A 23,081-nucleotide genomic window follows, 5' to 3' on the forward strand; every position below is an offset into this window, starting at 1 on the left:
GTTGACCTGGTTATTGGGAGGCCTGGGAAAAAAAGAGAGGGAGAGAGACGTTGAGAAAAGGATGGACATTACATTATGACCGTTGGTGAAGAAAAATGATAAAAGAAGACGATAAAAATAGAACAAAACCCATACCTACCGAGTTTTGAAAGGAAATACCGATTTAATTTTATAAGAGAGTTGTTATAATTTTGTTAAGAAAGACTTTGTAAAGACTGAAGCTACCATCTCATCATGGAGGTATTTGCCAGCCTTGAGGTTAGCCTTGCATCGTGCAACACCGAGAGAGAATTGCTTGGGAAAGATTAACGAGTTCACGTTCCCATGGGATATCGGTTACTGCTAAAGAGTACTGTCTGTGTTGATAGCTGTGCTTGCTGTGGATCTTGTGAGGAAACCTGAAAGGAACTGCCGTACTTCACTGAGGGAATATCTACGAGTAGTGAGTAACCACAACGGTGGGGTGCTTCGGGACTTTATGTGTGTTGTCTTTTTTTTTTTTTTATAGCTCCAACGCACACCAACGGGTTAAGCAAGCTTGAAGTCATTTGGACATGGGTTGTGCACGACTCATTGGGTTTCTGATTTGATTTCTTTTGATGTGGTACAGGGAAAATGTAATAATACACATCTTGAGCCTTATGTATGTTGCCTTGGTGGAGTCATTTACTGTTTCCATTTCATTTAATGCATGGGAAAGCATATCCTTATACAATAACAAAAATCTATAATCATTCTATCTAAAGTTAATACCCTAGTTGTCATCACCCTAGTTTACAATAGGGATTCTTATTGGAGATGTCCTTCTCACCTAACATCCAATGCTGTTGAGATACTCTACGTAAGGTAATATCGTGAGAGTCAAATTCGAGCCTGGTGAGAGGGTTACACAGTGTTGAAAAATGAAATAACAGTACTGTGAAATACTACTAAGAACATGTGCAGTCATATTTGGCAGGGTTGTCTTGTGAGGTTAATGCAGGGGATCAGCAGTGAAAATAGCCCAAAATTTCACATAACAGGGAGAAAGTTGTAGAGAGTTACAGGTCAGTCTACAGTTACCTGTACTGTATTTGAGATTTTTTTATTTTTCAGGGGGTTTGTGGCACCCTAAGAACCACTACTTCCCACGGCTAGGTACCTGTATAGAGGACCAGTGCTCCTACAGTGATGTATTCTACCTGTATAGAGGGCCAGAGCTCCCACAGTGATGTACTCTACCTGTATAGAGGGCCAGAGTTCCTACAGTGATGTACTCTACCTGTATGGAGGGCCAGAGCTCCCACAGTGATATACTCTACCTGTATAGAGGGCCAGAGTTCCTACAGTGATGTACTCTACCTGTATGGAGGGCCAGAGCTCCCACAGTGATGTACTCTACCTGTTTAGAGGGCCAGAGCTCCCACAGTGATGTACTCTACCTGTTTAGAGGGCCACAGCTCCCACAGTGATGTACTTTACCTGTATAGAGGGCCAGAGCTCCCACAGTGATGTACTCTACCTGTATAGAGGGCCAGAGCTCCTACAGGGATGTACTTTACCTGTATAGAGGGCCATAGCTCCCACAGTGATGTACTTTACCTGTATAGAGGGCCAGAGCTCCCACAGTGATGTACTTTACCTGTATAGAGGGCCAGAGCTCCCACAGTGATGTACTTTACCTGTATAGAGGGCCAGAGCTCCCACAGTGATGTGCTTTACCTGTATAGAGGGCCAGAGCTCCCACAGTGATGTACTTTACCTGTATAGAGGGCCAGAGCTCCCACAGTGATGTGCTTTACCTGTATAGAGGGCCAGAGCTCCCATAGTGATGTGCTTTACCTATATAGAGGGCCACAGCTCCCACATTGATGTACTTTACCTGTATAGAGGGCCAGAGCTCCCACAGTGACGTACTCAGGCTCAGCGTTGATCTCCAGCTCCAGATCTTTGTAGTAGAGGATCTGAGACTCAAACTCAGACAGCAGAGGGCTGCCCTGGCTGAACTTCTGGATGGTGTCCTCTCGCTCCTTCCTCCAGATGTGGTGGTAACGTCTGAAGCGGTCCAAAGCATTCATCACCTCCTGGCCAACAACAACACAACACCCAGGTCTTAAATGCACTTTCAATAAAGTTTTAATTTAATTGATTTGATTTGATTTAGGTCTCATTTTCACAGCAACATCTTAGGGGATAGGTGTCAGTATCAAACACAAAATAGTTTGAATTTGACACACTAAGGTAAGAATGTTAGGAAAACAGGAGAAACATACTTTTTATTTTTGTTTTGTGTGTACACCTGTATGTACCTTCTTGGTAGAGTTGATGGAGGTGCTGAGCACAGACACCAGCTTGATGATCTCCTTGTTCTCAGACACACTCTTGTAGTAGTTCCTGGCCTGGTAGGGTATGGCCTGGATCACAGAGGCGGAGATGTCTGAGGTACTGTCGTCAGCCAGGCTCCTGTAGGTGGTCTCTCCGTCCTCTGACTCACTGTCACTCTTGTCCTGTCTCAGAGCAGCCAATCGTCTCTCACTCATCTTCCTCTGTGTTGGCATGAACAGAATAATTCATCCTTGTTTTAAGACTAACTAAAATCTCATGATTGTGCAGATGTCACAGACATATTAAAGTCAAACATTTGATGTGAATGTGTTTTATATATATTTCCACACTATGAGGTTGGAATACTATGAAAATTATGATATTGCCTTTTTAGTGTACGAGCTGTTTGAAAAGACTGCCTGACATTTCAGCCTGTTTTGGTGGGATTGAGTTTTGACCTGGCAATAACAGCTAGTTTTCAGTTCTCCCCTCACCGCACCAAGACAGTCCTAGCAAATTCTTGCATGAGAAATTGCTCTTTGCTAAGAAGCATTTTTTGTTGTTGACAATTTTAATTGAAAACAATCACAGTAAGGTACTTAATTGTTACCCAGAAATGATTTGATATGGAAGCTTTAAGCCACGGCAAGCCCACCTTGGAGATCCTCTCCTTGCTCCACTGGCCGACTCCTTTGCTGACACTGACCACACTCTCCACAGCCCGGTTCAGAGCCTGCTGGACCTCATCCAGGGCTGGGACCATGGCGATGTTGGGGATGGACAGGGACACACTGGTCCTGAAGATAGGCTGCTGACCACTGCCCTTCAGACGGCTGGGGGAATCACTCTCTGCTGTGGGGAGATGGGGCGGCATTGAAGCAGGGAGAAATGGAATGGGAAACCCTGCCCTTCTAGACAGCCCCACCTTACTCCAACATCTAAAGGGTGGAGCTCAAAGGGAGGCATTTTGTTACAACTTTGTGACAACTGCTAATGTAAAAGGGGCTTTATAAAATCATTAGATTGATGGAACTTACTCAGGAAGTGCAGTAGTGAGGAGGCGTGGAGGCGTTTGCGGAGGGTCTCCAGGGTGTTGCGTGTGAGCCTCAGCAGGGCGTCCACGTTACGGTGGTTGAAGTGGGACAGAAGCTCTTCAGCCTCCTCCTCCATCACTTCCAGCAGGTCTTTCTTCTTCTTCCTCTTCACCAGGGGAGACGGGGGGCCCGTGGTGCTCGCTGCCGTGGTGTTACGAGACAGCAGGTTGATGCGACCCTCTGACTTACCCTCCTCCTCCCCTGGGAAGAGGCATGAACAGACGTGAATACACCTGGATGTACACCACGACGCACACAGGCATGAACAGACGTGAATACACCTGGATGTACACCACCACGCACACAGGCATGTACACCACCACGCACACAGGCATGTACACCACCACGCACACAGGCATGTACACCACCACGCACACAGGCATGTACACCACCACGCACACAGGCATGTACACCACCACGCACACAGGCATGTACACCACCACGCACACAGGCATGTACACCACCACGCACACAGGCATGTACACCACCACGCACGCAGGCATGTACACCACCACGCACACAGGCATGTACACCACCACGCACACAGGCATGTACACCACCACGCATGCAGGCATGTACACCACCACGCACACAGGCATGTACACCACCACGCATGCAGGCATGTACACCACCACACACACAGGCATGTACACCACCACGCATGCAGGCATGTACACCACCACGCACGCAGGCATGTACACCACCACGCACACAGGCATGTACACCACCACGCACACAGGCATGTACACCACCACGCACACAGGCATGTACACCACCACGCATGCAGGCATGTACACCACCACGCACACAGGCATGTACACCACCACGCACACAGGCATGTACACCACCACGCACACAGGCATGTACACCACCACGCACGCAGGCATGTACACCACCACGCACACAGGCATGTACACCACCACGCACGCAGGCATGTACACCACCACGCATGCAGGCATGTACACCACCACGCACGCAGGCATGTACACCACCACGCACGCAGGCATGTACACCACCACGCACGCAGGCATGTACACCACCACGCACACAGGCATGTACACCACCACGCACGCAGGCATGTACACCACCACGCACGCAGGCATGTTCACAACCACGCACGCAGGCATGTACACCACCACGCACACAGGCATGTACACCACCACGCACACAGGCATGTACACAGGCATGCACACTTTCTCATTTTCAGTCTGTAACAGTCAGTCTTTGTGCACCTGAACAATCGTTTTGCTATTGTACCCTTTCCCTTGTATTTTGCTGAGCCTGTTATCACTCTCTGTTTGAGTTTTGCTGCATCATGATTATCACAGTTAAAACTGTAGGTTACAGTACCTTCACTCTCCACTAGGTCCATATTAGTCCTGCTCTCCTCTAGTAGTTCCTCCTCCCCCTCCTTGTTCAGTTCAAACTCCAGCAGCATGTTGATGAGCTCATTGGTTGCCTCCTCTACCAGGGTACTCTTGAAATGGAGACTCTGAGATCCCTTTATACACAGCTCCTACCATGACATAACAGAAGAAAGTACATTAGCCTATATCAGGGGTAGGCCACCCTGTTCCTGGAGTGCTGCAGGTACTGCACGATTTTGTTCCAACTAGCCACCACACCTGACCAACTGAACTCAGCCGTTTCCAGCTACAGTAGTCATTTACAACATTAACAATGTTTACACTGTATTTCTGATCAATTTGAGGTTATTTTAATGGAAGAAAAATGTGCCTTTCTTTCAAAAACAAGGACATTTCGAAGTGACCCCAAACTTTTGAACGGTAGTGTATGTGTATAACACATAATACAGAGGGAATCTTTGTTACCCTGGTGGTCTGAACGAACTCTTCACAGCTGAAAGGTTCCTCCAGGGGCAGAACCCACAGTGTGGCTCCACTCATCTCCTGCAGCACGGCGTCTATCCTGAACTCCACCAGGTCATTCACTCTGTCCATCAGCAGCTCCAGGTCCCCTGGACACACAGGTTACAGGTCAGAGGTCATACACAGCACCACGGTGTCACCAGGGGTCACAAGGAAACAGCAGTTACAATCAGCTTTGCTCACTGGGACAGCAGATAAAACTTTTTCCAATGGGATATTTGACATGAGTTGATCGGGCACAATTAGCTGCGATCAAATGACGTCAAAGTTTAGGTGGGCTTACTGTTCTAGTTTTGTGGTGAGATTGTTCTGCCATTTTATAGTATGGTGCTATGACCGAGCACAGTACAGTGCTGACAAGGTTAGATTGGACATGGTTACATACTGAGAGCACTGTTGATGCGGCTGAGGTATTTCTCGATGTTCAGTGAGGTCCAGTTGAGGGAGGTCAGGCCTGGCAGAATGGCTTCGTCCACCTTAGCAACATGAGGCATCACCAGTTGCCCAAAGGCACTCTGGATCTTAGCCCGGACCCTGGCGTTCTCCGTCAGAACCAGCTGTGGATGGGCGTCAGAAATAGAGAAAATAGTAATAACACTTTACTTAATGCCTGCCGTTATAATGTCTTCTAATCTTCGCATTAAGATTCTACTGACTATATCCCATCCCATAGGACTTTCTACTCAATTCAAAATGAATTGAAATGACAACCCTTTTATTACTGTTGTTGAGTGTACGTAAAACTTTTTAAAGATACAGGACACAGTATCATGCTCAATATGCTTCAGTTGATCAAAAGGCATCATGGAAAAACTAGTGTACCTGCAGCTTGTTGTATTTCTTCTTGAGGGCATCTTGTTTCTGCTGTAAGATGGCTGCGAAGGGAGGAATCTCCAGCCTCATCCTGGTCATGCAGTCTGTCTCCCTAATCTGAGTCAGGATCTGGGGGTCAAAGTTGACAAACAGGTCCCCCGTATCGGGACATTTGACCAGTAAAGAGGCCTGGAGGCCCAGTCTGACCTCCTCGATCTGGGAGTGAGAAAGTGTGAGAGAGAGAGAGAGCAAGAGAGAGAAATGGAGAGACAGCAGGAGTGTGAGAGAGTGAGAGAGACGAGAGAGAGGAAGAGAGCAAGCGAGAGAGCACGAGAGAGCGTATGAGTGATATGAGTCATCTACAGTATGTCTGTGGGAAATCAACGAGTAAATCAAAAGTAATCTCAGTCTTGCCAACTACGGCAGCACAAACAGATCTGGAACCAGGCTACTGATAAGGGTACAGATCAGCATTAATAACAGTAACAGTTAACACTGCTATGCTACTGGAGTATAAGTCCAGCCAGTACACCAGAGACCGTATCAAGCATCTCAGAGTAGGAACGCTGATTAAGAATCAGTTTGCCTTTAAGATCACAATAAATAAGATATCCAGGAGGGGCCCTGTCTCACCTGCTTCATCCATCCACTGTGGTAGAGCATCTCAAACTCTAGCAGCACCCTGGCCACCCTGTTGTAGTTCCTGATGATGCGTTTGGCCTCGGGTGTAGCCAGCACCCCAGGGTGTTCCTGAAACAGATCCATGGGTTCCTGGATCCTCCGATACAGCTGGCGGGCCCACAGGATCTTACCGGCTACCGGGGGCAGGTCCCGGCCAATGGGAGGATCCATCTTCTGCTTGGTGTAGTTACGGGACACCATCTCTATGTCTCTCCCATAGTTCTGAAGGATCTGCTGGTACTTCTCATCGATGCCCAGGTCTGGAATGCCCAGTCTTGGTGATGTAAGGGGAGATTATGATATCAAATGGAGAATGAATGAAATGGCTGTTAAAAGGACTGAAATTAATTAAAGGTTGGTTTGAAATAGAGGTGGACTGAAATAACGGTACCGTTCAAATTTTTTCAGTACATTCAAAGCTCTCTCTGTGTTTTGAATCTTATCGAAAGTGTTATCCATGAAGGTCTTCAACTGATTCTGAAAGCAAATGAACACAACAAACAATTGTGCAAGTAAATTATGAGATTATTTAGATATGTTGTGTTATGATTTACTGGTAAGTTTGTTATTAAGTGTAAACTTACGTGCAAGTCAGTGGTATTTTTACAAAACTCGTCATAGTCTTGATCAAAGTCTGTTCTTCTCTGATCAAGGAAACTGTAGTGCTTGTTCTTCATGCTCAATACAATGCTCTGAAAATAAAAGACAGACAGGTTATTTTTCCATTCTTTCCAAAGCTTTTGAGGCTTTTGATCATTTCTTGTGTCTGTATTCATTCCAACTAAAGCCAAAAGACTGTCAACAATGTTTCCGTTGAATGTTGTGAGACTGTTGGGTTTAATTTCCTTTTAATCAGAGTAGTAGGCCACATAATATAGAATGTAGAATGATGATGACATGCAGCTTCTGGCTGGACACCATCCCTATTTAAAGATCCTCCACCTACAAAGGCAGGGATGAAAGGCAATGTATAAAATAGCAGTAATTTCTCCAATGAGCAGCTTACCATAAAATATGTATGGCTCCTGTGAACAAACTGTCAACTTCCATAAAAGGCCATCAGGACTTAGTAATGGATCAGCTTCTGCTCATTAAAATGAATACTAAGTTCAACGCAATCAAATAAATTGAGGACACATTTTATGATGAGTAACAAATATTACTTTTTACTTTGAAATGGCTCCTGACCATTACATTTGTTTTATTTTTTAAATTGTTTTTAAACTTTATTTAACCAGGTAGGCCAGTTGAGAACAAGTTCTCATTTACAACTGCGACCTGGCCAAGATAGAGCAAAGCAGTGCGACAAACAACACAGAGTTACACATGGGATAAACAAACGTACAGTCAATAATACAATAGAAAAGTCTATACAGTGTGTGCAAATGTAGTAAGATTACGGAGGTAAGGCAATAAATAGGCCATAGTGGTAAAATAATTACAATTTAGCAATTAACCATGGAGTGATAGATATGCAGAAGATGAATGTGCAAGTAGAGATACTGGGGTGCAAAGGAGCAACAACAAAAAAATAACAATATGGGGGGGATGAGATTGTTGGGTGGGCTATTTACATATGGGCTATGTACAAGTGCAATGACCGGTAAGCTGCTCTGACAGCCGTTGCTTAAAGTTAGTGAGGGAGATATAAGTCTCCAGCTTCAGTGATTTTTGCAATTTGTTCCAGTCATTGGCAGCAGGAAACTGGAAGGAAAGGTGACCAAAGTAGGAGTTGGCTTTGGGGGTGACAAGTGAAATATACCTGCTGGAGCGTGTGCTACGGGTGGGAGCTGCTATGGTGACCAGTGAGCTGAGATAAGGCGGGGCTTTACCTAGCAAAGACTTATAGATGACCTGGAGCCAGTGGGTTTGGTGACGAATATGAAGCGAGGGCCAGCCAACGAGAGCATACAGGTCGCAGTGGTGGGTAGTATATGGGGATTTGGTGACAAAACAGATGGCACTGTGATAGACTACATCAAATTTGCTGAGTGTTGGAGGCTATTTTGGAAATGACATCGCCAAAGTCAAGGATCGGTAGGATAGTCCGTTTTATGAGGGTATGTTTGGCAGCATGAGTGAAGGATGCTTTGTTGCGAAATAGGAAGCCGATTCTAGATTTAATTTTGGATTGGACATGCTTAAAGTGAGTCTGGAAGGAGAGTTTACAGTCTAACCAGACACCTAGGTATTTGTAGTTGTCAGAACCGTCCAGAGTAGTGATGCTAGATGGGCGGGTGCGGGCAGCGATCGGTTCAAGAGCATGCATTTAGTTTTGCTTGCATTTAAGAGCAGTTGGAGGCCACGGAAGGAGTGTTGTATGGCATTGAAGCTCGTTTGGAGGTTTGTTAACACAGTGTCCAAAGAAGGGCCAGAAGTATACAGAATGGTGTCGTCTGCGTAGAGGTGGATCAGAGTCACCAAGAGCGACATCATTGATGTATACAGAGAAAAAAGTTGGCCCGAGAATTGAACCCTGTGGCACCCCCATAAAGACTGCTAGAGGTCTGGACAACAGGCCCTCCGATTTGACACACTGAACTCTATCTGATAAGTAGTTGGTAAACAAGGCGAGGCAGTCATTTGAGAAAACAAGGCTATTGAGTCTGCCGATAAGAATGTGGTGATTGACAGAGTCGAAAGCCTTGGCCAGGTCGATGAAGACGGCTCAGTATTGTCTTTTATCGATGGCGGTTATGATATCGTTTAGGACCTTGAGCGTGGCTGAGGTGCACACATGACCAGCTCGGAAACCAGATTGCATAGCGGAGAAGGTATGGTGGGATTCGAAATGGTCGGTGATCTGTTTGTTAACTTGGCTTTCGAAGACTTTAGAAAGACAAAGTATGATAGATATAGGTCTGTAACAGTTTGGGTCTAGAGTGTCACCCCCTTTGAAGAGGGGGATGACCGCGGCAGCTTTCCAATCTTTAGGGATCTCAGACGATACGAAAGCGAGGTTGAACAGGCTAGTAATAGGGTTTGCAACAATTGCGGTGGATAATTTTAGAAAGAGAGGGTCAAGATTGTCTAGCCCAGCTGATTTGTAGGGGTCCAGATTTTGCAGCTCTTTCAGAAAGAGAGACAGTTAGGAGTTTAGTATGGCTATATGCTTGGTAGAGTTGATGATAATGATGATGAGGCATGCACTGATGGACAAAAATAAGCACAAAAAAACTTGTGGTAAAAGTTACCTCCCATTTCCCATGCATTTCTGCAGTCTGTCCAGCGGAAGCAATAGAAAGAGCAGATATAACATTACTACAGTTGCAAGGAAAAACATCTAAAAAGGTAACGTCTGAAAAGATAACATCTAAAAACGTAACGTCTGAAAAGGTAACGTTTAAAAAGGTAACGTCTAAAAACTATTCTACTCTCCGACCATATACCTGAAAAGTGGTTGCCATAGTTTCCAGGCCTTCTATCTTGGAGTCCTGTAGGGCTGAGTAAGTAGTGATGGTGCTGAACATGTTGAGGATCTTGTAGAGGCGTCGTTGGAACGTCTCAAACTTCCCAAAGATGTACATCTCACTGAAATCAAACTGCCTCTCGGAAGGACTCTGCTCCAGCTTCTCCTTGGTCTTGTGGAAGCACTTCTGGTACTCCTATAATGAGATAGATGGGATCCAGGTGAAAAGTCATTGGAGGAGCATGGAAAGGAAGTTACACTGTAAAATAGTTCATTTGTGAGAAGTGCGTAAAGGATGTGGTGGTATTACACTAGATATAATATATTCTTTTATAGATTAAAGCTCTTAAAGGCCTGTACTTCAAAAAGCACATTTCTTTGTTCCTTGATTTAGCACAGTATTTTAAAAGATCTGGTTAAAGTGTGTTGAAAGCAGTACCTGGTTTAGGTGGATAGCAGCTTTCAGTTTCTCAGCTACAACACCCTGAGGCTGGTCCCATATGGACGCAGACCCGTTGTTGGTGATGTAAGCCTTACATGCTGTAATCATCTGGTTGGTAACCTAAGACATGGAGATACAGAAGAAAAAAGGATACATTTCACGTGCCTCTCTAATAAGTAACCCCAATGGGATGACTGGTTAACAGGCTTGGGAGGGATGTAGACAGCACTTCAGCTAACATGAGACCAGGTGGTGCGGCCAAATGCACCAAGAACATCAAAGAAGAATTGACAAGATTGATTGCAATACACTCCTAATGATTAAATGTAATACATTCGGCAGCTTTTAATTGTGAGCGAGATTTACAGTCACTTCTTCTTGGTGGTTAAATACAGTATCATAGCAATAATGACCTTGACAAACAGGGAGGTGATCTTCTCTGAGGTGTTGTAGTAGCGGGAGATCCTGTGGATCATCCGGATGGCGTTGATCAGGCCTGGAATGGCCTCCACCATCGACACCTGCGTTCATTTAGCAATCAATACAATCATACAATGATGAGTTTTCAAATCCATTAAGATCGATATACATAGAGGACCGGTTTGACAGATTAGGCTTAGTTCTGGACTAAAAGGTTTTAAATTGAGGGTTCTTCTTAGTCCATGATTAAGCATAATCTGTTGACCGGGAAACTGGCAAAGTCTGTAGTTAGTAAATCTTAGAGGAAAATGAGTTGTTATATTGAAAACTGTATACAATATTAGTCTCTCACAGGGTCACTGTTGTAGAGCGGGTCACAGAACTTCTCCAGAGTGTAGAGGTACTTCACATTGTCCTTGGCCTCGTTGGCTGAGTCAGTGATCCTGGTGTCCAGCTCTCGCCAGGACTGGTGGGACAGATACAGTCATCAAACATACACTGTACCTATTCTGCTACAGTAATACAGAAAACACCAACTGAATTCAGATATGAGAGCCATGTTCAGTAAGCATAGAGGAGGACTTTACTTTTCATTTTTTTATGTGACTGGCTCCCACGAACGAGTCTCATGTAGCAAAAATCGAAATTGAGATATTAAGATTTTATTAGCAGGCCTTTAACATCTACTCCTGTGTTACGGAGGACAGGGTGTAACAGCTTGCTCACCTTGATGAGTTTTGACTTGGCCATCATGAGAACGCCCAGGACAGCCTTGACATCGGGGCTCTTGAGCTGGTCCAGGAGGTAGTTGAAGCGGGACATGCGTTTCTTCCAGTGGTCCAGCTCGGCCCGCGGCCCCAGGTCATCTGCCTCCTTCCTCAGCTGGTCACTCTCCGCCAGCACCTGGATACAACACAATCACTGCTGATTGGGCAATGCGATATCTATACACTGTGTTAGATGTGGTGGATCTTGATGTAATTTCCCCTGAGAGGATAAATAAAGTTGTATTGTATTGACTACATTGAACACACACCTCCACCCACAATAAAACAGGTCCATGGAGGGGATAGGTGTGCATGATGCTATTGAGGTTCAATCTATTTTACCTGTTCAATCTGTTTGATCCACACTTTCATACAGGCCTCTATCTTCTCTGTTGCCTCTGTGCTGTTAGCCACAGCAATGTAGTCAGACGGGCCTTTCAGTGTCTTCAGGTCAAATTCGTCACATTCTTTTAGATTCACCTAAATTAAATGATTAATGATATCAATTGTATATCCGTATATTAGTAATTGCAAAATTAAATTTGTTTGTTTTGATAAGCATGTGAGTGTGTGTGTATTTGATTATTTGTTATTTAAGTACTTATTTTCTGTGTATTTGAGTATTTTCAAATAATGTGGCCCAAATCAACCACATCTATTGGAATTATTTTAAAGTATTTTCAAATAATTTTCTATAAATAGCATATTTTTAAAAAGTATTTGAAAAAACTTATTTCAAATATTATTTTCAAATACCTGGGTTAAATACATGGGAGTGTATTTGATTCAGTGTATTTGAGTTTTCCAAATACATTCCAATATTCAACTACTTTTCAAATAAAACACATCTGAATAATTACAGTGTCAAGAAAAAGTATGTGAACCCTTTGGAATTACCTGGATTTCTGCATAAATTGGTCATCAATTCATCTAAGTCACAACAATAGACAAACATAGTGTGCTTAAACTAATAACACACAAATAATTGTATATTCTTATTTAAATTTAATAAATAATTTAAACATTCAAGGTGTAGGTTGGGAAAAGTATGAAAATCCCTAGTCTAAAAGCTAATTGGAGTCAGGAGTCAGCTAACCTGGCGTCCAATCAATGAGATGACATTGGGGATGTTGGTTAGAGCTGCCTTGCCCAATAAAAAAGGCTCACAACTTTTGAGTTTGCTATTCACAAGAAGCATTGCCTGATGTGAACCATGCCTCGGAACAAAAGAGATCTCTGAAGACCTAAGATTAAGAATTGTTGACTTGCATAAAGCTGGAAAGGGTTACAAAAGTATCTCTAAAAGCCTTAATGCGCATCAGTCCACGGTAAGACAAATTGTCTATAAATGGAGAAAGTTCCCTAACTCTCCCTAGAAGTGGCCGTCCTGCAAAGATGACTGCAAGAGCACAGCGCAGAATGTTCAATGAGGTTAAAAAGAATCCTGGAGTGTCAGCTAAAGACTTACAGAAATCTCTGGAACATGCTAACATCTCTGTTGACGAGCAAACGATACGTAAAACACTAAACAAGAAAGGTGTTCATGGGAGAACACTGCGGAAGAAGCCCCTGCTGTCCAAAAAAAAACATTGCTGCACATCTGAAGTTTGCAAAAGTGCACCTGGATGTTCCACAGTGCTACTGGCAAAATATTCTGTGGACAGATGAAAAGTTGAGTTGTTTGGAAGGAACACACAACACTTTGTGTAGAGAAAAAAAGACAGCACACCAACATCAAAACCTCACCCCAACTGTAAAGTATGGTGGCGGGAGCATCATGGCTTGGGGCTGCTTTGCTGCCACAGGGCCTGGACAGCTTGCTATCATCGACGGAAAAATGAATTCCCAAGTTTATCAAGACATTTTGCAGGAGAATGTTAGGCTGTCTGTCTGCCAATTGAAGCTCAACAGAAGTTGGGTGATGCAACAGGACAACGACCCAAAACACAGAAGTAAATCAACAACAGAATGGCTTCAACAGAAGAAAATATGCCTTCTGGAGTGGCCCAGTCAGAGTCCTGACCTCAACCCGATTTGAGATGCTGTGGCATGACCTCAAGAGAGCAGTTCACACCAGACATCCCAAAAATATTGCTGAACTGAAACAGTTTTGTAAAGAGGAATGGTCCAAAATTCCTCCTGATCCGCAACTACAGAAAACGTTTGGTTGAAGTTATTGCTGCCAAAGGGGTTCACATACTTTTCCCACCCTGCATTGTGAATGTTTACACGGTGTGTTCAATAATAACATGAAAGCGTATAATTGTTTGTGTGTTATTAGTTTAAGCAGACTGTGTTTGTCTATTGTTGTGACCTAGATGAAGATCAGATCAAATTTTATGACCAATTTATGCAGAAATCCAGGTATTTCCAAAGGGTTCACATACTTTTTCTTGCCACTGTACTTTGAAATGTATGTGAAAGTAATTTAGATATTTGAAATAGTATTTGAAGCCAGGTCTGTTGAGCGTGCACATCACCTACCTTCTCCTGCAGGCTCTCCTGTGCCCCGGCCAGCACAGACACAAAGCTGTCCAGTGAGCTGATGAATTCCTGTTTAACTGACTGGGCCTGTGGACCGGCCAGCTCTCCCCAGCCATGGTCCATCTTCTTCAGGCTGGGTATGAAGATCTCAGACAGCAGCTGCTCCACACTTTTAAGCAGGCCTACCTCTGTGGTGTCCAGCATGTTGAAATTCACCTCCTACCAGGGCCAGAGAACTTTAGATAGACATGACCACACAGTAGGCCAGGGGATGACACCATTTTAGAAGCAAGGATTGGGATGACGTGTCATACTGTTCCTAATGTTGTGTGCTTTAAGCCTTAAACTCTTTAAGCAGTTTGCATGAATGCAAGGTTAAATAGTGTTATGAATGATAAGAACATTGTTATACGAACATTGTTTAAGCCTTTAGACATATAAATATTGATCAAACGTATAATGCCGACTATGTGTTGGATCAGGGTTCTCCATCCCAGTTCCTGGAGAGCTACCCTCCTGTAGGTTTTCAATCCAATCCCAGTGTAAGAAAATGTGATCATATTACTCCAGTGCTAGCCTCCCTACACTGGCTTCCTGTTAAGGCAAGGGCTGATTTCAAGGTCTTACTGCTAACCTACAAAGCATTACATGGGCTTGCTCCTACCTATCTTTCCGATTTGGTCCTGCGTACATACCTACACGTACGCTACGGTCACGTGACGCAGGCCTCCTAATTGTCCCTAGAATTTATAAGCAAACAGCTGGAGGCAGGGCTTTCTCCTATAGAGCTCAATTTTTATGGAATGGTCTGCCTACCCATGTGAGAGACGCAGACTCGGTCTCAACCTTTAAGTCTTTACTGAAGACTCATCTCTTCAGTGGGTCATATGATTGAGTGTAGTCTGGCCCGGGAGTGTGAAGGTGAACGGAAAGGCTCTGGAGCAACAAACCGCCCTTGTTGTCTCTGCCTGGCCTGTTCCCCTCGCTCCACTGGGATTCTCTGCCTCTAACCCTATTACAGAGGCTGAGTCACTGGCTTACTGGTGCTCTTTCATGCCGTCCCTAGGAGGGGTGCGCCACTTGAGTGGGTTGAGTCACTGACGTGATCTTCCTGTCCGGGTTGGCGCCCCCCCCTTGGGTTGTGCCGTAGCGGAGATCTTTGTGGGCTATACTCGGCCTTGTCTCAGGACCTGAGCCCTAGGACTATGCCTCAGGACTACCTGGCATGATGACTCCTTGCTGTCCCCAGTCCACCTGGCCGTGCTGCTGCTCGAGTTTCAACTGTTCTGCCTGCGGCTATGAAACCCTGACCTGTTCACCGGACGTGCTACCTGTCCCAGACCTGCTGTTTTCAACTCTCTAGAGACTGCAGGAGCGGTAGAGATACACTTAATGATCGGCTATGAAAAGCCAACTGACATTTACTCCTGAGGTGCTGACTTGCTGCACCCTCAACAACTACTGTGATTATTATTATTTGACCATGCTGGTAATTTATGAACATTTGAACATCTTGGCCATGTTCTCTTATAATCTCCACCCGGGCACAGCCAGAAGAGGACTGGCCACCCCTCATAGCCTGGTTCCTCTCTAGGTTTCTTCCTAGGTTTTGGCCTTTCTAGGGAGTTTTTCCTAGCCACCGTGCTTCTACACCTGCATAGCTTGCTGTTTGGGGTTTTAGGCTGGGTTTCTGTACAGCACTTTGAGATATCAGCTGATGTAAGAAGGGCTATATAAATACATTTGATTTGATTTGATAACTAATCTGATTCAGTTAATTATTAGAATCAGGTGGGCTAGATTAGGGTCGGGGTGAAAACCCTACAGGACGTAGCTCTCCAGGAACAGGGTTAGAGAGCCTTGTGTTGGATAGTAAGGTGGAGACTCACCCTGTGCACATTCTCAGAGGTGATAGCCTTGGAGGGATTGGCTCTTGTGAAGAACACACAGACACCAGTCAGAGCCACATCTTTGCCCTCAGTGACAAACACCTTGGCCTTCTTACTCCGTTTTGGGGCCAAGGCAGCTGCTGCTGATGCTGCTGCTAGGGAGACAAACAAAGCAGTTACCCACTATATCATCTTTACGACCGGAAGAAGGGTAAGATACATTACTCAAGCCTTGCAAGGTTCAGCCTCTTTGTCTTTGAGCTGTAACTCTACTATTAACTGTGTTATTACTCTGCTATTTTTATATTCCCCTATTATTTCCCTGCATGGCCAATCATCTCACCTGCTTCAGCTGGCTCCACATCCTGATAGTAGAACATGATATGAGGAAGTCCCTCAGCCACAAAGAACTGCTCCATGCGCTCAATCTATGCAAGACAGGTTCATCACAATCACTGTTTCCACAATTCATTGACCTTTACTTGATTAAATCTCTTTTTCACAAGTTATTACCATACATACAGTTGTGCAGAAACAAATGTTGCATCCGCAAGCAGTAGCCAGCTACTCAACAGTCTGTCACAAGGGACCACAGTACAGGGGATTGATGGAGGTGGAACAGTGGTGAAGTGTTATTCCCTACCTGAGTTCCCTCCAGAATGGCATCCTCCACATCAGCCTTCTCCAGGCCCAGGCAGGAAGCCACGATGCTGAGGACGTAGTCATGTCTGCCATCCAGCTGAGCTCTCTTAGCCTCACGCTCCTCTTTCAGCTTTTGCTGCAAACAGAGAGACAAAGAGAGGTCTCATCAAGTCAACCCCAATACAGACTCAAACTGGACGGATTGCTTCGACAAGAGGCGGAAACAAATTCAGATTAATATTTCAGCCCAGAAACAATTCAAGTAATTCAAATGATAATGACTGGATACAACAGAGTCATTCACACATACTTTGAATGCAACAATCTCGCTGTTAGATATGAGAGATGATTGAGGCTCCCTTTTGCTCCTTCTAGACTTTGAGTCAGCCATTGTTCAAAATGTTCACAGAATGACAATCACTTTCACATGTCAGCCAAGACAGCAGAATTCAGAACACTTGCAAACTCCATTGTATAAATATCAGAAAAAATACAATAACTTCAATATATACTGCAACTTTGTTATTAACAGTAAAAATCCATTTATAAAAAAACAAAACCGCAAAATCCCACATAAAGAAGTGAAAATGAAAGTGATAGCCTATTCCTTCATGGAAATCTCTTGAACCATGATCTTCTGATAAAACATTTTCCAAATACTCTAGACTCTTTAGCTATGCCTCTTTCTCTGTCTTCTATACCACTCCTACCCACAGGTTATATACAGTGAAACAGAAACAGTTTCTGGCTAGCCTATAACACTACCCTGGACAGCCCAGTGGCTGGGGGGCTCATGTTAAAGAAGACAGAGAACAGAGATAGTCAAATCTACTACAATGAGTTGCTTGGTGGTGCTGCTAGGTAACGGCAGGAAAAAGGCAAGCCAATAAATTAAGCCGACTTGGTGTTGTATTTTGTGGGCCGGATGCAGATGCTTTCAAACTCTGGTTTTATTTTCCCCATTGACAGTCTGGAATTTAGCCTGTGTTGTCTGGAGAAGTGTTTCGTTCTAGGTTAAGCTACCTTTTACTTGCAAGGGTCAGTCTATTTTGGGATCTAGGCCCTTTGGGTTCAGCACATTGCAACTTAATAAGAAAACATTTTATAGCTACTGGCCAGACCATTTACCGGCAGACCAGAAATACTAAGCACACTTAAGCTGTTCCTGCATTTCTTTGTATCTACACTGGCATGTTACTATTTGGCAAACACTATACATTTGCCCCTAACATGCTGACCAGACCGGACACATCGCATGCGTGAGCGTTGCAAAATAAATGTACGCATACATGTTATTCAATCATTGCACCCACACTCTTCGAGCGCGTCAGCGAGCGTCTGCGTGGTAGGCGCTAAAATAGAAATTGGTTCTATTTGTGACGCTCAACGCGCTGAAAGTCCGACCTCTCCCATCTCCTCATTGGTTTTTAGGACCATATACCCACATGGGTGATTGAAAGATGAACTTAGGTCCACACTTCAGTCAGTTGCGGTAATGCACCTAAAGTTGGTAGCCAACCGCCATATAAAGTCCAAAATAAGAAGAATAAGCCTGATAGAATGAGGAGAGATGACTAGAAAATCTTTCAGTTTATCTGTGGATTAATTGTCAGAGTAGAGGATCCTGTGCATTTCAGGTAAAATAACAACCCAATGTTTATATCCCAGGACAAAGTAGCTAGCAACAGCAAGCTGGCTAGTTAAATTGCCATAAATGTTTAATGCTTTTCAACCTGTCCCCAAATTAATATAATTGGTTCTGAGTTTGTTTTGATACTTCAACCTGCGTGTCCTGGTCGTGTCTGGTGTGGGTGGACAAAATCAACGTGGGGGCGATGGCACACGTGGACGCACGCATGTGTGTAAGAATGCATTTGATGCCATGGATAAAGTGTGGTCACAGACTGCTGAGTTATTCATGCCAAGCCGGCTCACTGGTCTGTCTCTATTGCACTTTAAAGACGTTAAGGCCAAGTCTGAGTCACATTTACTGTGGCTTAATTGAGAACTCCAATGGATAAGCCCAATCAAAAGATAGATCCACATGAGTTCCATCCAGGTATCTGGTGGGAGTAGGAGAAGGCTGTGGAAGAAGATAGCAGAAGACAATGGCTAAAGATTTACACCAGGCCTTGAGGTCATGCATCAGATCAGAGGCAGCAGCCAGCAGTCAACAAGCCTGGACACGAAAGACCAAACACAGCTATTGACCTATTGGACAAACCCAAGCCCCAGACTGCATTCTAAATGGAACCCTACTCCCTACATTGTGCACTGCTTGGTCTCTGGTCAAAAGTAGTGCACGATGTAGGGAAAAGGGTTCCATTAGACACGCAACATGTGCATCGCAGGCCAGCTAGTACACTACTGATTCACCACACTGCCTGAACAGAACCACTGGAGGAAATACATGCTTATATAAGCTAGCCAAGACAGGGGTTGCTGGGCGACACACACATCACACCTGCTCCCTGGGCTGGCAGTGATTCCTGTCCAAGGCTTTGATGATGTGCAAACAGCCACATCAAGCTTCATCCTACAGACACACACCACAGCACACCAAGCATCAAGCTTCATCCTACAGACACACACCACAGCACACCAAGCATCAAGCTTCATCCTACAGACACACACCACAGCACACCAAGCATCAAGCTTCATCCTACAGACACACACCACAGCACACCAAGCATCAAGCTTCATCCTACAGACACACACCACAGCACACCAAGCATCAAGCTTCATCCTACAGACACACACCACAGCACACCAAGCATCAAGCTTCATCCTACAGACACACACCACAGCACACCAAGCATCAAGCTTCATCCTACAGACACACACCACAGCACACCAAGCATCAAGCTTCATCCTACAGACACACACCACAGCACACCAAGCATCAAGCTTCATCCTACAGACACACACCACAGCACACCAAGCATCAAGCTTCATCCTACAGACACACACCACAGCACACCAAGCATCAAGCTTCATCCTACAGACACACACCACAGCACACCAAGCATCAAGCTTCATCCTACAGACACACACCACAGCACACCAAGCATCAAGCTTCATCCTACAGACACACACCACAGCACACCAAGCATCAAGCTTCATCCTACAGACACACACCACAGCACACCAAGCATCAAGCTTCATCCTACAGACACACACCACAGCACACCAAGCATCAAGCTTCATCCTACAGACACACACCACAGCACACCAAGCATCAAGCTTCATCCTACAGACACACACCAAGCATCAAGCTTCATCCTACAGACACACACCAAGCATCAAGCATCAGGCTTCATCCTACAGACACACACCACAGCACACCAAGCATCAAGCTTCATCCTACAGACACACACCACAGCACACCAAGCATCAAGCTTCATCCTACAGACACACACCACAGCACACCAAGCATCAAGCTTCATCCTACAGACACACACCACAGCACACCAAGCATCAAGCGTACTCAATGGCAACCTCAACTGTCTGCAAGCTTTCAGCTCAGATAAGAACTGAATGGCTAGAATGAAGCTGTCCTGACAAAACAAATCAAGAAATACTTCAGGAGAAAAGGACTGATCGCTGTGACATGGGCGTTTGGGCGTTGTGCGTCTTCTAATCCACTCGACGTTTGCAATGAACTCCATTGCAAACAATGTCTCTATCAGAGAGTATCAAAAAAATACTGACTGAAATTGCTTGTTTCTACTGAATTTATCACAATTCTACAGAACAAGACCGAGAGCCAATCTTGACCAATGACTGATTTTAGTTTGGTTGTACTCTGGAGCCTATACATTTATCAAACAGTAAGCAACATGCACACCCTATTGGCCCCAATCTGTGATCAAATAGATGACCCGTCCCTAACCATTACTTGGCGAGGACCCACTGGGTCCTTGTTGTCTCCAGTAGCTCTACTCCATCTTCTCCTATCATCATACAAGTCCTACAGTGACAATCTCTTACCTTGATCACTCTTGAGACACTCTGTTTCCAGAGCTGTTTTCTCAACGCTCGAGACATGACTCTTAGCTCCTCATATCAAAGACGGCTCCCAAACGACCATCTACAATCTATGTAGCTACAGATAGAGATCAGTGAGTCTGTAGAGAAGATAAGAGTGACTGTGATCACTCAGGAGAATAACTGGCATGCCTTTGTTTGCTCCACACCTTGCTTAAACTGAGCTAACTGTCAGTGAAGTTCAAATCTCCTATAAACTATTCAAACAACTTAAAGACACTGGCAAGTTGCCAAGCTCCGGCACATGACACACAGCCACAGGTGACGGGTATCACAGTAGAAGGCCACATTATATTGTACACCAAGCCTTCATGATGCCATTGTGCAGGTGACAAAACAGACGAAAAGGAACCTTCATAATCCCCTATTACTGTGTCAGGTATTGTGTCCCACCTTGACCTCTCTAAACCACAGAGAACCCATGCGGTGCGGCCAAGTATAAGCCTCTATGTCAGGGATCATCAACTAGATACAGCCGCGGGACCGTTTGTTCTTGAGCGGATGGTCATCGAGCCGGAACATAATTACAAATAGACTGCAAACTGGCAGCAAGAAGCCAAACACATAATTATATATATATTTTATATGACTAAAACATGATCATTTCAAACCTTGCTTACATTTGTATATGATCACATATCTCTCTATTATGCGTGGGAATACTTTTGAAAAAAGTTTTACGACTTGGAGCTGATTTGCTGGTGTTTTTTACTTTATGTCCCAAAAAAGTATAATATTATAATAATTTTTTGCTCAGAAAACTTGGGGGACAAATTAAATCACCCACGGGCCAAAATCGTCCCAAGGGGCGGCCAGTTGGGGAACCCTGCTCTATGCGCTACCTACCCGAATACATAATGTGGCATTGATCTGAAGATGCAAGCAGTCTCATATCCCAAACTATCCAAACTGCATTGATATTACTGTAATAACCAAAACATTGTGGACAGTGTATTTTAATACAAGCCTATATTTGTGATAAGTAGCACAGCCCTGATGCAGATCTACAATAGAAAACAAATTAATCAAACAACAAGAATTAATGGAAATGCTCCTTAGTTCCACTGAATACAAGTTAATGTACTGACTTTCTTCTCCAATACACATCTGCCTATTTTTCATTCTCTCATTGTTTTGTTTATGTTCTTACAGTAGCTAATTTTGTTGTGTAAGTTGATCAAAAAGCAATAACCTAAATACAAATGTATACGGTTTTACATTGAACTATGATACTTGTGACATGTTTTTCAATTAACTAACCAGTTATTTTCATAAAATCTAAAGAAAGGCAAACAAGAAATAGAGCCTTTTGCAGCCAATTTAAATATGACAAAAGCAATAAGACAGTGATATTCACACTGTTTTGATATATTTAAAAAAGTTTTTAAAAAGTATGTTTTTCCCTACAGAACTTACTCAAGTAAAAGTACAGTACACATTCCTAAAAGAAAACCACTCAAGTACTGTAACATGTTACTTGTAGTGTGGTACTACCCACCTCTGTATTTTCATGAATCCCCAGTACTGTAAAATCCATACCTCTGATTGATCATTTATAGATGGGCAACATAGCCTACAGGCTGAACCTATATCTATACAATGGTCTGGTAAACAGTCCAGGAGACTGTTATTGTATTAAGATAAATACAATTGTTGGTTTCTTAAAACATTCATGATGAAATGCATGATTTGGTCACAGATAGGGACCTGGGTGTAGCCTAAGTAACGTCATGTAACAGAACTGTGTAGGTCAGCTTACCTTGTTTTGATAGTCAGGTTTAAAGTGAAGCATCGCCACTCTCAACAAAGCAACCTATTCAAGGAATCCGCCCTCTTAATTGACATGAATTACTATTCATGAGAACACAGACAAGAATTCCAGTGCATGCACTGCAGAACAAGCACTGCCAGCGACCAGCAACTTATTTTCCAGCCCAAAGGTTACTGTCTGAAATTATAATATTGTTTTCTCCTCAGACAGAGGCTTGCTAACTAGATAGTGTAGTATTGGGTGACCCCGTCGGCTAGGTAATTATCAAAAGCACTGCTATCGCCTTACCAACGTCAACAATGGGGCTTGGGGCTGAATGGGTCATTGTTATACAGTAGAGTAGAGGCTACAGTTACAGACAGTTAGAGTTACAGACATGTCTCCCCTGGACAGGTATAAAAGAGCCCCGTGGTCCAATTACTTGAGGAA

At 44.2% G+C, this 23,081-nt stretch overlaps 1 protein-coding gene across 2 annotated transcripts in view; it reads right to left on the reverse strand.

The window, feature by feature from the left end:
- Positions 1-23,081, reverse strand: part of LOC129837441 (dynein axonemal heavy chain 5-like) — a 70,463-nt gene that overhangs the window by 41,584 nt on the left and 5,798 nt on the right. Inside the window, exons 2-23 of one of the 2 annotated variants that reach the window (XM_055903595.1) lie at positions 16,836-16,970; positions 16,536-16,620; positions 16,193-16,347; positions 14,304-14,522; positions 12,162-12,299; positions 11,779-11,955; positions 11,405-11,518; positions 11,046-11,153; positions 10,630-10,752; positions 10,171-10,386; positions 9,976-10,002; positions 7,366-7,473; positions 7,173-7,258; positions 6,734-7,055; positions 6,110-6,316; positions 5,673-5,844; positions 5,231-5,376; positions 4,749-4,914; positions 3,342-3,599; positions 2,960-3,156; positions 2,289-2,525; positions 1,862-2,063 (exon numbers count right to left, since the gene is read on the reverse strand). In XM_055903595.1, coding sequence (XP_055759570.1) covers positions 1,862-2,063; positions 2,289-2,525; positions 2,960-3,156; positions 3,342-3,599; positions 4,749-4,914; positions 5,231-5,376; positions 5,673-5,844; positions 6,110-6,316; positions 6,734-7,055; positions 7,173-7,258; positions 7,366-7,473; positions 9,976-10,002; positions 10,171-10,386; positions 10,630-10,752; positions 11,046-11,153; positions 11,405-11,518; positions 11,779-11,955; positions 12,162-12,299; positions 14,304-14,522; positions 16,193-16,347; positions 16,536-16,620; positions 16,836-16,970 — 3,598 coding nt within the window. The remainder of the gene's footprint in view (positions 1-1,861; positions 2,064-2,288; positions 2,526-2,959; positions 3,157-3,341; positions 3,600-4,748; positions 4,915-5,230; positions 5,377-5,672; positions 5,845-6,109; positions 6,317-6,733; positions 7,056-7,172; positions 7,259-7,365; positions 7,474-9,975; positions 10,003-10,170; positions 10,387-10,629; positions 10,753-11,045; positions 11,154-11,404; positions 11,519-11,778; positions 11,956-12,161; positions 12,300-14,303; positions 14,523-16,192; positions 16,348-16,535; positions 16,621-16,835; positions 16,971-23,081) is intronic. The other variant, XM_055903596.1, reaches the window with a different exon arrangement.

Source organism: Salvelinus fontinalis, chromosome 38, assembly GCF_029448725.1.
Source record: "Salvelinus fontinalis isolate EN_2023a chromosome 38, ASM2944872v1, whole genome shotgun sequence".
NCBI classification, from domain to species: Eukaryota; Metazoa; Chordata; class Actinopteri; order Salmoniformes; family Salmonidae; genus Salvelinus; species Salvelinus fontinalis.